Source organism: Tremella mesenterica, assembly GCF_000271645.1.
Source record: "Tremella mesenterica DSM 1558 unplaced genomic scaffold TREMEscaffold_23, whole genome shotgun sequence".
Classification (NCBI taxonomy): domain Eukaryota; kingdom Fungi; phylum Basidiomycota; class Tremellomycetes; order Tremellales; family Tremellaceae; genus Tremella; species Tremella mesenterica.
This window is the reverse complement of record NW_006711247.1, coordinates 84,390-99,708: the sequence shown is the minus strand read 5'-3', so window position 1 is coordinate 99,708 and position 15,319 is coordinate 84,390. Positions and strand designations below refer to the sequence as shown.

Genomic DNA, 15,319 nt, shown 5'->3' with positions numbered 1-15,319 from the left:
TGTTGGTGGATCACCACCTCTTGGCCCTATCCTGTCGCCAACGTCAACGTCCTCGGTCAACAGCAAGAGGGCGGCTAAATCATCCACTTCCTCGAGCGATTCGACATTCTCTGACCCCCGCATCGTCACCCCCGTCTTGTTTCATTCAACCCTGCCTGACGTCTCCGGTCCGACCTATCGTTCCGTCTCCCGTGTCCATGATGTCTTGCCCGCCGACGAGGATGCCCAGTTCCGTGCTATGTATCTCCGTCGGCTCAAAGCCTTCCTCTCCATGATCAGGGAAATGTCAAATCGAGAGCCGCAGATCTCTGGCTATCTCGCCGCCAAAGTGTTGGAAGTCGTCTTGTTGGATACCTGTCCAAATTCGGATGAACCCAGATTGCGTTATGATGCCGAGGTGGATCTGGTGCGGCTCGTCAGAGTCAAGGGTGGGGTCAAGTGTAAGGACACAAAGGTCAACAAGGTATTGATGTGGCTCTATTCGTGGGCGAGAAACAAAGGTGAGTGAGCTCTCTCTACCATGTTTCATCTTGTTCTGATGGCGACGAAGGGCAATGGCGGTCAAATGTTGAACGTCAGTCGTCGGTTGTACGTCAGGGGGAGGGAGGAGGGAGGGGGGGAGGATGGTTGGATGTCCGGGAGAAATGCAAGTGGGCCAACGGTCACGGCTGCCGTTCTGTGGCCGATTTGTCCTTGCATGATAACCCTCCAAAGACGTCGACCTAACACTCAGACACCTCGACCGCACGTCTTGAACGCCTGGACGTAGCTCTATACGCAGCCACCTGTATCCCGATCCAATTGCCTTCCACCCCTGGCACTCACACTTCTACCCCTTCTCAACCTCGATCTCAAACCACATCGTCTCACAAGAGACAGAGATTGGAGCAAGCTGCCAAACGACGAGATGATCTTTTCTGGGCAACCATCGTGAATTTCATGGAATGTAAATTACGTCTACCCATGTCAGGTTTCGCTCAAACTTGCGCTTATTCTTTGATCACTTTCGAGCAATGTGGAAATCGTTCTTCTCTCTATATCTACAAGACTAGATTCACTTTTGTCCTAGTGGTGGATGAAGAAACTTTGATAGTGGAGGTTAAAGATTCGAGAAAATGGGGGAAAAGATGTAAGATTTCAGAGTTGGGCAGATTTGACAGAGATCTGTTGGTATACGATCTCGATCAGGGTGATGATACTACTTTACCTGCATCTCCATCCCAATCTCGTCAATCCCCCATTCCGAATCAAGGTATCAGAGTGTTCACTCAATATGTGACTGATTGCGCCAAGATAGCACAGGACATACCTATCGATGCGACCATCGATAGAAACAGTTTGATCGAGTGCACTCGGAAGATTTTCGACGATTTGCTTGCTCAGATCGAGAGTATGGATACGGGTAAGGGTGGAGGAAGCGGATTGGATCAAGAGATCGAAGCCATTGATACGAAAACGAATTCCGATGTCAAACAGGACCAGTCATCAAACCGATTACGTATGTTTATACCTACTCCTCGTACACCACTCCCTGATATCAATCAACGACGACAAAGACGTATGTCATCTCGTTCAGTTGATTCATCTAATCTTGTTCAACCAGTCTCGTCGTCCCAACCGTCCACTTGTAATGATCCTCTTTCCTCTCACACTTCTACATCTACCCATCGGAATGTCGGTTCAAACCAACCCGTCCATCGTGGTCCAATCTCCACCCAAGCACCCGGTGACGGCATGGACCGCTGGAAAGAATTAGCGAACATATGTGGTCGAGCCAGACCGGACGAGTTGGGGGAAACCATGCGGGAGTTGTTCCCTAATTTGGTGGTGAATGAGGTCCAAGGTGTTGTTGGGGATAATGGGGATGATGGGGAGGGTGGGGGTGGAAGCGGAGCCGATAAAAGGGGCGGCGGAGAAGGGGGCGGCGGTGGCGATGGGCATGAGGATAACGACGCAGGAGAAGGTGGGAATGACGGAGGAGAAGGAGGAGGAGAAGGAGGAGGAGAAGGAGGAGGAGAAGGATCAAATGAAACCCAACCCGGTGGAGATTGTCTTGGAGGAGGAAACGAAAAGACCCATAATCATACGATCGGAGGGGTTGACAGGTATCTTACGGATGAAGAAGAATCGAATGGTTAGTTTTCTCCGTTTTGGCTCGTCTCCCGTTTGTCCTTTTCCCCTGCCGCCTGTCCTTCCTTTTGACGTTGACCATGTCACGGTTAGACAGTCTCTCATCTCACTCGAACCTTCTTTATGTATATCTTGCTTACCTCACCACGTCTTTGTTTAGCAATCGTACCTCTGTGTTTTCTTCCCTCTACCTCAATCGTGCTTTTCTTTCTCGTCCATCCAAACTCCGTCTCTCACCCATTCCTTAACCCACCGCGTCCAAGTTTCCCCATCTTCAATGACACAGATCGTTGCAGTTCCACTCGTTTCCGCCGCCGGCATTGCCCATGCCATCAAACCCACCCCACTCGAAAGCTAACAACCCAGTCGACCCTTTGGAATCAGACTACGAGACCGATTCAGAAGATGAAAGAGGCCCAGACCCCGTCAAATCATGGAGAAAAAGGCATTCTTTCACACCTACAAATGCCATCCTCGCTTCACTCGACCTTCTAAACGTTTCCGTCGTCTGGTCTCCACCCGGTCAAGCTCTCAACGTTTTGTCCCGAATTAGGACACAAAGGGTTTATCAAAGTCTAGGTGGAACAAATGAACATACTCAAAGTGTTTTCGAACATGGACGTGAGGAGCATGAAGATGTTTTCCAGAACATTTGTATGGATGATCATAATCCTCTCTTTCGACAACGAGATCATGATCATTCTCATCCTTCTATCCCTCAGAGTCAACATGATGAACATGAGTTGGAAAGGAGCCATTTGAACAGTTCCAAAAGCCAAAAGTCGAATTCGGGGTCTAGTGATCATCACCTCTGGCTTCAATCCCGAACCGGAACCTGGAACTTGAATCGTTAGGATCCCAGATTCCGACTCTTACTGAATATCTCGACCGTGAACAGTTTTCAATACACCGCGAGAGTGATGATGGGGATTTAGTTTCTGATGAAATCTCACCTTAATGTCCATCAAACAACGACTCATGGCCATGAGACGACTAGACAAACGTGGAGAGTAGGGGTAGAAGGAGAAGGAGCATCACTCCAACTCGGTCAGTTCTTTGCCTTTGAGTCTGAAATTTTTACACCTCACTAGAGGGGGACGTTCTCTACATGCTCATATAAGAATCTCGATTGTTTTATGCATTAATCATGAGTAATAAATCATCACGGGTTCCCTCACTTTGACCACAGGACAGAGGGGTCGGAAGGAAGGAATCTCGGTGCACGCGCCTAAGTTGGCCCCACCACATGCCGCATGCCTAACGGCCAATCACGTGACAAGCGTGAAGAGATTTCGTGTTCAGGTTGTCTGATGATGATATTGGGCCCAAGGTGTTGAACAGATTAAGGCTTGGGGCCAATGTTGAAGGACAAGTTGAAGTCGAAGTCAGTATCAAAGACTTGGTCAGTAAAGGGTGGAAACATATGATAATTGATCTCTGAAAAAAAGAAACTATGGAAAGAAGATGTGGGGTTTAAATAGTCTACAGAAGGTCCCAGGAGGCCTGCTCCGCAGGCCACCGGATTTCTAGCGCCTTCCTTTGCTTATCATTGCTTTGCTACGATACATTCGGCTCTTCCCTATGCACTGCATTGCTATGCTCTGAGATCCATCGAGTCTGGTCGGAGGTCTGCATGCATTGCGGCGCAAGAACATGTGTTGCACCGCAGTGCTTTGCTATGCATCGAGAGACGGTCGTAGGTTGTCGGTGCTTGTCTAAGGATATCACTGGTGAGCAAAGGTTATCGAATGATATCGGTGGTTGTCGGTTGATGACGAAGTTACTCATAGTTTGTAGGAGCTGTGAGGTGTGATTGGGTTGAAGGGCTTCAGGTGGATTGTTCAGAGATCATGGGACTTGGTGTTACAAGCTGGCTTACCAGGTTGTAACAGAATGGGCCAAAGTAGGTGCCTGAAGTGGACTGACAGCCCTGATATCTCTTAGTCACGAGTGGTAACACGCACCTGCGCTTATTCAAATTTCAATAGTACATGGATTACAAAATCAAATAGAATCGACACTGCTGAACTGTCACGGCCGTCGAGCAACTTCTTCCTTATAGACCGACGGTCGACGAACCTCGGCTAACTTCACGCTTCTGAGTCGATGTCTCACCCAACCAGGAGGGCGCAGACGTCGAAAGGAGTGTAACTACGGCGTACTTCGGCGTAGTTACTCTAACTAAGGCTTTGTTCTATTGATGGCGATGTATCTCGATGTATAGCTATCTCTATTTGTCTTTTACTACTGACAACAATCAAGGATCGCTGAAGAAGTTCAGCGATCTGTAAACTATCTATACTACTCCTCTCTTCTCATAGAACGTCCCTCAACTCCTGCACTGCCTCACGCTCAGTCCTCTTCGTTCAACCTTGCCGTACCTCGCCGTATCCCCGATATCCTACTCCGCTCACTTCGACTAACTTCGCCTAACTTCCCCTGTTCTGCTCTCCCTCGGTTCCCTTCCCCTAACTTCGCCGTAGTTCTCCGCTAGGCGGGGTTATCGTGACAAATACCCTCTTGGTTCTCGTAACTTCGCCGTATTTGGTCTCAGTGGTTCGAGTGGAGGTTGGTGGTGATGAAAGGAAGGACGGTGATGGTGAAAGGAGGGTCGGTGATGGTGGTTGTCAGGGATGTTACGACGTAGTTCGTGACAGTCGCCCCCTCCTTAGGCGCGAACGTCCTCGTGAGCTTTGTATGCATGTAATGAAGAAAAGGACACTCAGCAGGTTACAGGAAACACAATTGGTCATATAACAGTTGTTGGTAGATGATACTATGGTTCGTTGTTAAACGGACAGTAAACTTCGTCGAAGTTCATCGTGGTTGCTTGTTGTTACCCTGTGGTAGTTACCTTGTAAGTGAGACAGAGGATTTGGGGTACAACAAACCTCGTCGACGTTCGTCAGCGTATCCCTAACTTATATGAATGACGTAGCGTGGGAATTTTGATCGTCGTCATGGTGTTTGTTGTTGCTGAGACACCTTGTTATGCGAAGTTACCAGCGCCCTGACGACGAGTAGCCATGTCAGTTATACTAAATACTCAGTACTTCGGCCCACTTCTTCTTCTTTCCCAGGACTAATCCTAAATCGTACTATCATCGTCTATCGATTTCCAGTCTTTACCTTACCAAACATATCAATTTGATATATTTCAACAAAATGTCTTCTCGTCCGGAGCTCAATGCCCATAAATTTTTTGCAGATCGCTTCGCCGCTGTCCGTAAGTCTACTTGTACTCTCTATAAGCTACTCTGTCGCTGATTGTCCTAGTCGCTCAGCAGGGGAACTCTCCCCGCCAAGTGTCGTCTATGGGCTTTGGAGCCTTAGCCATCACCGATGGCTCGCCTTCTGCTGCTGCAGCTTCCGCTGCAGTTCCTTCTGCCCCCGCGTCCCCTGCTGCGGTTACGACCCCTCTCTCCTCTGGCCAACAGGAGGTCAGACCTGCTCCTGTTGGCCCTTTGCAAGCTTCGGGTCAGTCCGCTACTGTGGTGGAAATCGACGATGATGATGAAGAGATGGATGGTGATGAGGAGGTGGTTGGTGTTCGTCGTGGCGAAGAGACGGGTGTGTTGGTTGATGATGGTGAGACGGGTGGTGCAGATGATGATGATGAGATGGGTGAGGTCGATGAAGATGAGGAAATCCTCAGTGTTGATCTCGGTGATCCGGCGCTGTTTGAGGATAGAGAAACTTGGGTGTCAGAGTTGGAAAAGTTAAGCCGTATGTCCTCTTGTCATATACCCTGCTCGTAAGTGCTGACATGTAGCTGTTCGTGATAATGAGGGGTCTCCCGAATTCCGCGTACGGCTCCAGACTTCTTTCGGGAAGAAACGGGTTGCGTATCGGGAGAAGATGGATACTCTGGCTGAGATTAAAGCCGAGAAACGTCGCCGTTCCCCTTCCGCCCACGACGAAGTAACTTGGACCATCAGCGAGAGGCTCAGAAACAGTCTCCGCTTCGACGCCAATCACTCCATCGACGACAGTTACCGCTTCACCTTCATCACTCGGACCGATATCATACTCTACAACGATATCGTCGTCCTCACCACCGTCTGCTCCGACGTCATTTACACCCAATCCGACTCGAAAAATACCTACTCCTTCCTCATCATCCCCTACAACATCGACCCCTTCATCCTTCTCTCCTCTTCCCCCAACTATCATAACCTCGACACCTAGAAAAGGTATCCACTCCGACTTACGTGGTCTTCGACGACTGGCCGATTCTAGTCTTCAAGATGAATTTTGGATTGATCATTTGTCCGGTTCGGAGATAGTGTCACAGGTGTGGTTTAACTTTATTCCTTTTTTTAAAAAATTCTCATCATCTTTGTAATCTCCCTTTTGACTTTGGCCATATCAATTCTTCTTATTCTTCGTCTTCTTCTGCTCTTCTGTTCCTATTCTCTTATTCATCATCTGGTACCCTCACATCTGTTCCTATTCTCTTATTCCTCCTCTGGTACCCTGACATCTGTTCCCATGCTCTTCTTCGAGATAAACCAAGTTTCCACTTACAAAAAAGTGAAACGATCATACTGATTGCAACAATAGGCTCTAAGGGTGATTTACCCATCATCAAGCTCCGATAAAAGTCTCGTTTTCGTTCTCGATATCGATCCTTACCCTGAGGGGTCACCAGGTGAATCTAGGCATCGTTTCAAAATGTATATCTTATCATTTAGGGGAACAAAGATGAACAAGGTGGGTTCAGTTGATTTGGTAATCTAATCTTCCCTATATCCCCTCTACTCCTTTCGGTCCTCTTTATCTCTTTCGGTCGTTCGCCTGCTCTCTCGTATCTCTCTTGTCTTCTGATTTCTGGTTTATGGTTTCTGATTCGAATGTCCCGAATCGATCGCGAGTAAAAGAGAAAGAAGACAAAAATCAACTGACAAAAGAAATAGCAAATCCAATATTACGCTCGATGTCTTTGCAGAGCTCAATCTCGTCTCTCTGACGAAAATAATAATCGATCCGTTTGGCTCTGGGTAAGTTGCTCATCGGACATGAAATCTTCAACTCTCTACACTTTTACCAGTTTATTTCTTTCCTCACGCAACCACAATAACCTTGTCTCACCCAACTACGATGATTCCGCCTCACTGAACTCAAGAAATCCAAGCAGATGACACCCTCCTCGTCGAGTGACTTTCCTTTTTCGCGACGTGACGACTTCTCCTTTGTGTCGATGTGGTTTATCGAAAGAATCCTGATATCTTCAGCTCATGTCCAATGATCGATTATGTGACCTTTTACCTTCTTTTAGATTCAGTATCAATGGGGTCAATCAGTGATGGGATCGAAAAGAGGTTTTTAAAGAATGGACAGGATTTACAGATTTGATGTCAATCGTTCTTTCTATCCGTCATGTGAATCTTTCACAGTAGCTCTTGTACCCATGATCAATGATATATAACGCTAAGAATTATTCATGTAGTTTATACATGACCCAACCCCAAAGATGCAACACGGGTAGAGATTGACCCAGTTCGCCAGGGAGAAAAATCACAGTGGGGGAACATGAAGAGTTTGAAAAAACCGCCGAGCCGTGTGAAATTTACCCAACATCGACACCATTCTGCATGTATCTCTCATTCTAACTCACATCCCTGCTCCTTGAGCTGTCCAAAAACTGAAGTGTTCGAGATATCAGCCCTTTTACTGGCCAAAATGTGGGGGTGAACGACGTCATGGTTGGAGGATCAGGTTCAGAGCCGATAACAACTCGTTTCCCCAATCATCTCTTTCTGCTTTCAGCTTTTGTCTTTTGATCATTTTGACTGGGATACTATTATGAAGAGATGGACTGACCTCAACTCTTACCTTACTGCCAGAAGGTATTCTTCCTGTTCACTTTGACTCTTATCAGATCCCAACCATTCAACAATTTCTTCCCACGAGTTTTGATGATCTCCTTGTACAAAGTCTTCTCTGAGAACTCGGTTGATAGTGGGTGAAAGAGAGGTTTGATGAATTCATTAGTTTTAAACTAATATTGCTCTGGGTTCTCCTATTTTGTCAGCCCCCACCCTCACCCTCACCCTTCACGATGAATCATCACTCTTAACCGTGAACAGTTTATCTCAACCCTTGGACAATCACTCGCGGACGGAGGAGAGAGTCAGGAGGAAGATAAGGAGATGAAAAGAGTTTGACCAACTTGAGACGGTTCAATAGTGTAGGACGTTGTTCACTGGATCCTTCATTGGAAGATACGAGGATCCAATCTTTGAGTTCTTGTTCATATTCAACGGTGGTTCCTTCTTTGAGCTCAAGCTCATCGTCAACGCTTTTGGAATCGTCGGATTCGTCGGGACCGCTGGATTCGTCTGGGTAGAAGGGTTCCTCGGAGACGTAGGGTTCCTCGGAGACGTTGGGTTCCTCGGAGACGTTGGGTTCCTCGTCGTAATCATCCGTGGCTTGCTCGTGCGTAAAGAGACTGTTGAGTGGACCTCTTGATAGTTATCGGAAGGGGAGTAGAAGTGGAAGTGCTTCAAGGAAAGGTCATTCGACTCACTCATTCCCTTTTACTTTCATCGATTTAATATCCTCTTCCTCTTTTCCTATAACAACCTCAACATGTGACCCACCACTGGTATCCAAGTAATGGTCATGTCCAACGTCGGATAATCATCCAAGATGTGATATTTTGACATCTTCTTCTAAAGTCCATTCTTCATCGATAACATTCAACCCCACCAGACCTAAACTTGATAGACGGTTTGCAGTCCTGGGAGAGTGTACGAACATGTTGGGGATTTATCATTCTGTGTTGTAACTGTCTGACCGTGTGACTGATAGATGTCCTGACCTGATGATAGATAGATATCTGACCGTGAGTGTCCAGCTGTTGACGGTAAGTTTTATGGTACCAGACGTGATAGATTCTGACGGTGTGACCGTAAGTGTTTGACCCTTATGCGTGAGAAAGTATTGCTCAAAATGACCTGGTCATCAGTGAAAGGGGTTTTCTTGTGCGATAGGAAAGGCAACCCCACAAGTATTGCTCAAAATGACCTGATCATCAATGAAAGGGGTTTTCCGTGCGATAGGAAATGTCCAAAAACAGCAAATAAAATAGAACAAAAGTGCCGCTAAAAGTGTCAACGCTTTACACTAAACCATCTCTATTAAACAAGCCTCATATCACATTCAAAACCCTTTGTCTTGAAAAGAAAGATATCGAAAGGTAAATGATCTTTTTGATCAGTCGAGGGAGACGCCCAGGGGTGGTCGGTCCGTCCCATCTGATGGTCGGCTGGGAAAGATGGCCCTTTGAAAATACCACCGAATTTGTGACCATGGCCCTAGGCATCAAACAAACAACCACGTAAAAAGCCGTTGAAGATACCTGGTAGGCGTTTTGAGTGAGGGGGACAGAGTTATTTCAAGATGGAACAAGAGGAAAGATTGAGGATAGGAAGAATGAGGACTGCTTCGTCTAAGAAGAGGACTAAAGAAGAAGGTATGATCCTGAGTTGGGTTCCAAAGCTGTTGTCCCACCATGACCGATTACATCCTGAGGTTGAGAGAGAGCGTACGACGGCGAGGTAGGTAGCTAGCTAGCTAGCTAGCTCGACGATATCATCGACGGGACAGAGCGTGTTCCGAGTAGGAAAGTTAGTATGAGAGTTATAGACACTACTCTGACCATCAGCTGATCCGATTTCAACAAGACACTCAACTGTTTAGTCGACGCATACCAAGATTATTGGTCCAATTCCATCCCATCGGAACGTGAGAACACAAAGGAAGAATTCACCGAGGTTTGGTACATGATCAAGGAAGAATATGATAAGACTTGTACGGATCTAGCTCGTCAGTTTTCCATACTTTTACTCTCCTCGTCGCTATCCCATCACTCACCCGGTGATGGATGGGTTTGGATACATCCCATCCAAGTCCTCCACGCTTCCATAAGGATTCTACGTGTCTCTCCGAGGGATACTTAAAAAAAACGCAACAGACATGATTCCCCTCGAGACACGAAGAGAAAGAAAAAAAGCTCACACTCTGTCAACAGCGTATCGTCCCAAGAGACGATCAATATCTTTCGTCCGAGGAGGAGGTTTCTTCTTAAACTTGCCTTTTGCGTATCTCCTCGAATTCATCCCGACCGTCTCCTTGAACGTCCTACATCCTCCACCCACAGTCGTCCTACATCCTCCACCCACCCAGCTCGAGCTCGCCCCACTGACGACAAGCCCGACGGCTTGCGACCGATCATGATGACGTTGACATTGTACATCCAACAAAGTTCACGAGGTAGGACCTCTTGAATCGGATATATCCCATTGGCTACAAAGTCAAGGATGGACAAAACAACCTGATTGGATCAAGACTAGGTTGTGAGTATAAGGATGTTTCATGCGAGTAGTGGTAGTGTTTGATGGGATGCTACGTAGATGCTCTAGATGCATGGTCGTGCATGAGGGATACGCTACTAGTAACTACTTTGTATCATTTCAAGCCAGCTACCACCCACCTGGTAAGTATTGACTGACATGCATCATCTTTGTCTGTATATGAGAGAGAGAGAGTAGCCCATACATACACCTCATCATACTCGAGTCATCAGCATATGATTCTTAGCCATCCATCAATAGAACCCCTCGGGTCTGTCGTCGGCGCCGCCGCTGAATACTATCTTGAGTCTTTCACCTGATGTGAGTGTTGTATTGATGACTAAGCATGACCAAGTAATGCACTTGTGCATGTACAAGGCCTATGCTCTGTAGCGACTCACTGTCGACGAGTGAGTCACCATCGTGGTCACATCTGCCACGTGGTTTTATGGCTACTGCGCAGAAAAGTGCCACACTCGTTGCCTCCCACTGTACCCCCTTGGCTGCCACAAACCCTCAACTCAACTTGATAGATCCGGCGTTACTGAAACCCCGACCAGCATGCCCGCTCGCTCGCTACCTACCAGCCTGTCCTCACCACCACTAATCTCTCCATCGTCGTTTTACTACTAAAACTCACCACACACACAATCCCCACACACACACACACAATCTCTACTCATCTCAAGGATCATTTTGGTACTCTTCTCACTCTTTTACGACTGATATTCACCAACCTCGCCATCCTCGACTGCCACCCATCAACTCGCTATAACTCTCTTTATATCGCTCGTGGTATCTTGTGACTCTTTTCAACGCTGTTCTCCTGGCCTCTGCAAGTCTGTGAGTACCTGTTTTCCATCATCAAAAGCGAAATTTTGACTCTGACAGGTCCTCTCGCCATCATCATCCTCACCGCTGAAAACTAGTATCATCGTAGCCAGCTTGGACAATGTCACCTTTGTCAGCCAGGCCGGTGACGGTGAGCGAGGACGGAGCGACAGAGGCAGCGGCCACTCGGACAAGGACCGTCCACGTCCGCAGTTGGCCCAGTCTACTCAAGCTCTCTCTCTCCACCCTCAACCCTTTCCGAACTCGTCCCACTCTCACTCCCGATCCAACCTCGGCTCCATCTCCATCCCAGTCCCAAGCCGTGCACCGTGGTCACATCGAGGGACACCCAGACGAGGGACATGGTCGAGATAGCAACATTCACATCCACCCCGACAAGATCCCCCGACTTGGTCTCTTCCCCACACCCATCGGCCGCCTGGCGAGGTCGAGCGATGGCGATGGCGATGGACCGATGAAACGTGTCAGAAATGTATCGGATTGGTCGGAAGAGACGGTACAGAGTCTAGGCCCCATGACACCTACCAGCGCTTGGATGAACCCGACGACGTCCACCCATCCCTTTCTCACGCACCATCCTCCTCCTCCTCCTCCCGCCCCCACTCTCCGATACGGACACGTCCTATCCCCGCTCGCCCGCCGAGCCTCTTGGATGAACGACAACCAGCTGACCAGAGTCTTCTATCGGTTCGCTCGGGCCAAGAGGGAACCAGATCTCAAGAGCGCCATGACAATGCTCGCTTCCCACCTCGTCCACGAACTCAAACCTGACCAAGATGACGGACCTCGGTTGTTGATGGATAGTGAAATGTCTCTGAGGCGTATCCATGTTCCACACGGTGGCGGTGGATCTGGCAAGATGACCGAATTCAATGAGACATTGATTCAGAAAACTCTGCAGTCTTTGAGTACGACAGGTGGGCAGTCAATCGTATTTCCCTCCTCGCCCCTCCCCTTCTCACTCATCCGTCACCGTCTTGCGTCCTCATGCTGATTCGTCAGCTCGCAATACCGACGACGAAGCCAGTGGTCGTAAAAGGGATAAAAGCATTCGTACACCCGACTTTGGCATCTTCATCTCTACATCCGACCCCACCCGTTACGATCCCGTCACTCGAATCGTTTCCACCAGTTGCAGCGACACCGGCACGTCGTCGTCGGCTTCGTCAAGTACCAAACGCACTCGTGTCACGTTGTTAAAAGAGGAATACGATTCATCGGTCCACGTCGCCGCCATGATCTTGGAAGTGAAATGGCAGAAACACTTTCAAGCTCTCTGTCAAGCCATCTGTTACCTGTTGACGGCCGAAGAAATGTGTGGTACTCCCTTCGGGCTCGTCATGAGTTGCCACAAGTTCTCTCGACTCTTCACTGTCGGTCCTTCTCACGTCGCTCTGGAAACCCGAATCGCTGATGATTGGGGAAAAACCGTTGATTTATGGAGCATGCATGTGGTCTCTGGTGGACCGGAAAGGTTTCTCGCACACTCCCTCTCCCCCCAATCTCCCCGTCAGGGCTTGCAAGCTTTTTCTGTATTGTGTGAAACCGTTCGGAGGGTGTTGATCTCAGTCGGAGACATCGAGGTGGGTAAGGATCTTTGGAACAGTGGGTTTGTCGAAAAGGCTAGACGGATCATTCGTAACAATGTGAGTCTCTCTCTCTCTCTCTCTCTCCTTGTGTTGTGTTCTGTCCTTTTTGTCCGACACATTTCTCCCATTCGATTCCATAAATGCCTACTGAATTTTGGAGCATCATGTTGATGAAAAACCAGATTTCATCAACCAACGAACCCTTGCCCATGACATCTCATTCGGACGTACCGGATCAACCTGCGTCATCACACATCCTATCCGGTCTCCCGCGTGCAAACGTGACACATTCAATCCACCTCACCACGATGGGACGGACACACACCCACACCGCCGTCTGATCCCGCTTCATCGTCAAATCTATATCACCCTTCAGCCCTATCGACCACTCGAGTCGATCTCCCCAAAGAGACGGATCGTCGCCGACAGACGTACACGGCTGTCGCCGGTGCCAGAGCAGACGATCAGGTTATCAGGAATGCCCTCAGGAGATTGTATCCGGATGTGTATGGCACACGGGGTGCCAAGCCTACTGGGGATCCCGGCGGGGATGGTGACCACGGCGGGGGTGGTGATGGTGATGGTGATGGTGGTGGTGGTGGTGGTGGTGGTGGAGGAGGAGGAGGAGGGGGTGATGACGGTCCAAAAACAGGACCCGATGTTGATAATACCAGTATCAGTCTGACACCTGTTCCCTCTGTCGTTCCCAACAACAATGTTCCCAACAACAATTGTCGAGATGATAAACTCGCTGATCCTCTCCCACGTAAGTCGTCTTCCCCTTCTCTTTTCCTCTCCGCCTACTCATCCTCCTCATCCCCCCCCCCCTCCTCCCCCTCCCCCTCGTGAACCCTTCTCTTACGTGTCTCCAGCTTCAGCCCGCGGCTCACTCGCCACTCGCTGACATTGCAGTGACAATCGACAACCTGGCCCGGGTCGCCAAGGATTCCGAATGGGAACATCTCGCCCGATACATAAATCAAGATGCTGTAGAACTAGCAAGCTCACTTGATCCCGGAAGGGGTGGTAGCTGTTTCACGTTGGATCAAGAAGGATATGATCATCGGTCCAGAGAAAACGAAAGCGTCGATGTCGATGCCGACTCTTCAACTTGTTCTTTCGAGAGAAAGAAGAAAGATATCATGACGTCGACAACCTTATCATTCGTCATATTGTTACTCTGTCGTACACGTGTCACTTTGATCAGTACGAATCAAGCTGACAAGATCTTTGAAGAAATCAGCACCATTCCGAAGTGTCACCGTCACGACGTACCCATCAAGCAATCAATAGGTACCTTGGCCCTGTCCGAGATCGACCGAGATCATGTCGAAAACCCAGAGGGATCCGACAGTTGGAATTACTATCTCGACTCGGAACGCCAGCTTGAAGAAGCCGGCCAGGTTTACCAGGCGTTTTGAAATGATTTCTTCAGAGTCTTCTCTTTCTACCATTCTCAAGCGCTATACTCATCCTAAAAGGACGAAACCATGCATGAACTGAGCTTTTCCATCATTTTCTCTTTCTCTTCCAAAGCTCGCGACCCAACCTCAAAAATCATCTCCGGTGCAAATGAGAAGAGAAAGAAGACGAGAAAGTAAAAAGGAAAGGCTATCGCTCGGGCGGTCGGTGTCGGTCGCAATGCCACTTGGCCAAATCTTGCATCAACTCGGACTCTATTCTATCAAAACCGGAGATGGTACGTTCATGATGGAAACCTTTTCCACTTCACAATTCGCTCGCGACTGTCTTCTTCACCTTTGTCGCTTCCGGCGGCTGCTTTGCAAGTTACAGTCGGCGTCCTCGAATCCGGTAGCTGAAAAGGCGATAATTCCTCCAATGCGATAGCTTTTGTGTGCAACCGACTTGGATCCCATACAAATTGAGATTTGACCCGGTAGCTCTCAATCCGATGGAAATAAATGCATGTTTATCGGTTTAGCAGACCTCATCTGGAAATTTCTAGTGCAGGATGAGCCGGATGTATCAGGTTCCAGGATCTGTGGCACTCAAGTCTGTGCTCAAAATTTGCCCATGTGTCTGTCGGTCTCTCTTCTCTTCTGTACACTGTGATGCTTCCTCGGATCAAATCATTCACAGATGCTGCAAATATCATCTCAAGACTGGAACATGGCCTTGCATTGCTGCAGGCTACTCATGAAGGAAGACGTGTACAACTTACCAATCTCCAGTATTAACGCGCCCTCACCAAAGCCGAGAATGAAGAGCTTGATCATAGTCTCAATGACATTGAAGAGCAGATGATGGTCAAAGAGATAAAAAGGTGGGCTAGAAATCGAAATTGGGAAAACAATGGTACTATCACAACTCAGGAGCTGTTGGAGTTAGGACCATTGAGACTATGGGATACATTGCTTGGGCTGGCGGACA

General features: G+C 48.4%; 6 protein-coding genes across 6 annotated transcripts; 4 read left to right on the top strand and 2 right to left on the bottom strand.

Moving 5' to 3' along the window:
- Positions 1 to 465: 465 nt before the first annotated feature.
- TREMEDRAFT_57981 (uncharacterized protein) lies at positions 466 to 1,426 on the top strand (the record flags this gene model as incomplete). Its single annotated transcript, XM_007008481.1, has 2 exons — positions 466 to 500; positions 734 to 1,426. Coding segments are annotated over exons 1-2 (704 nt in total), but the record flags the coding sequence as incomplete, so codon positions are not given.
- A 444-nt stretch (positions 1,427 to 1,870) lies between these two features.
- On the top strand, positions 1,871 to 3,283 carry TREMEDRAFT_72576 (uncharacterized protein). Its single transcript, XM_007008495.1, has 2 exons — positions 1,871 to 2,134; positions 2,497 to 3,283. Exons 1-2 carry the CDS (start codon positions 1,934 to 1,936, stop codon positions 2,623 to 2,625), a joined length of 330 nt encoding a protein of 109 aa, XP_007008557.1. The 5' UTR covers positions 1,871 to 1,933; the 3' UTR covers positions 2,626 to 3,283.
- Positions 3,284 to 5,295: 2,012 nt separating this feature from the next.
- Positions 5,296 to 6,318, top strand: TREMEDRAFT_66445 (uncharacterized protein; the record flags this gene model as incomplete). The annotated part of the gene is made up of 3 exons (XM_007008494.1): positions 5,296 to 5,356; positions 5,407 to 5,856; positions 5,903 to 6,318. 3 exons carry the CDS (start codon positions 5,296 to 5,298, stop codon positions 6,316 to 6,318), a joined length of 927 nt encoding a protein of 308 aa, XP_007008556.1.
- A 1,902-nt stretch (positions 6,319 to 8,220) lies between these two features.
- On the bottom strand, positions 8,221 to 8,798 carry TREMEDRAFT_66444 (uncharacterized protein; the record flags this gene model as incomplete). The annotated part of the gene is made up of 2 exons (XM_007008493.1): positions 8,221 to 8,565; positions 8,733 to 8,798. 2 exons carry the CDS (start codon positions 8,796 to 8,798, stop codon positions 8,221 to 8,223), a joined length of 411 nt encoding a protein of 136 aa, XP_007008555.1.
- A 985-nt stretch (positions 8,799 to 9,783) lies between these two features.
- Positions 9,784 to 10,909, bottom strand: TREMEDRAFT_66443 (uncharacterized protein; the record flags this gene model as incomplete). Its single annotated transcript, XM_007008492.1, has 6 exons — positions 9,784 to 9,788; positions 10,009 to 10,067; positions 10,153 to 10,275; positions 10,317 to 10,440; positions 10,647 to 10,707; positions 10,889 to 10,909. The coding sequence occupies 6 exons, from the start codon at positions 10,907 to 10,909 to the stop codon at positions 9,784 to 9,786; spliced, it is 393 nt and encodes a 130-aa protein (XP_007008554.1).
- Positions 10,910 to 11,439: 530 nt separating this feature from the next.
- Positions 11,440 to 14,588, top strand: TREMEDRAFT_74978 (uncharacterized protein; the record flags this gene model as incomplete). Its single annotated transcript, XM_007008491.1, has 4 exons — positions 11,440 to 12,256; positions 12,342 to 12,985; positions 13,397 to 13,694; positions 13,841 to 14,588. 4 exons carry the CDS (start codon positions 11,440 to 11,442, stop codon positions 14,347 to 14,349), a joined length of 2,268 nt encoding a protein of 755 aa, XP_007008553.1. The 3' UTR covers positions 14,350 to 14,588.
- Positions 14,589 to 15,319: the final 731 nt, after the last annotated feature.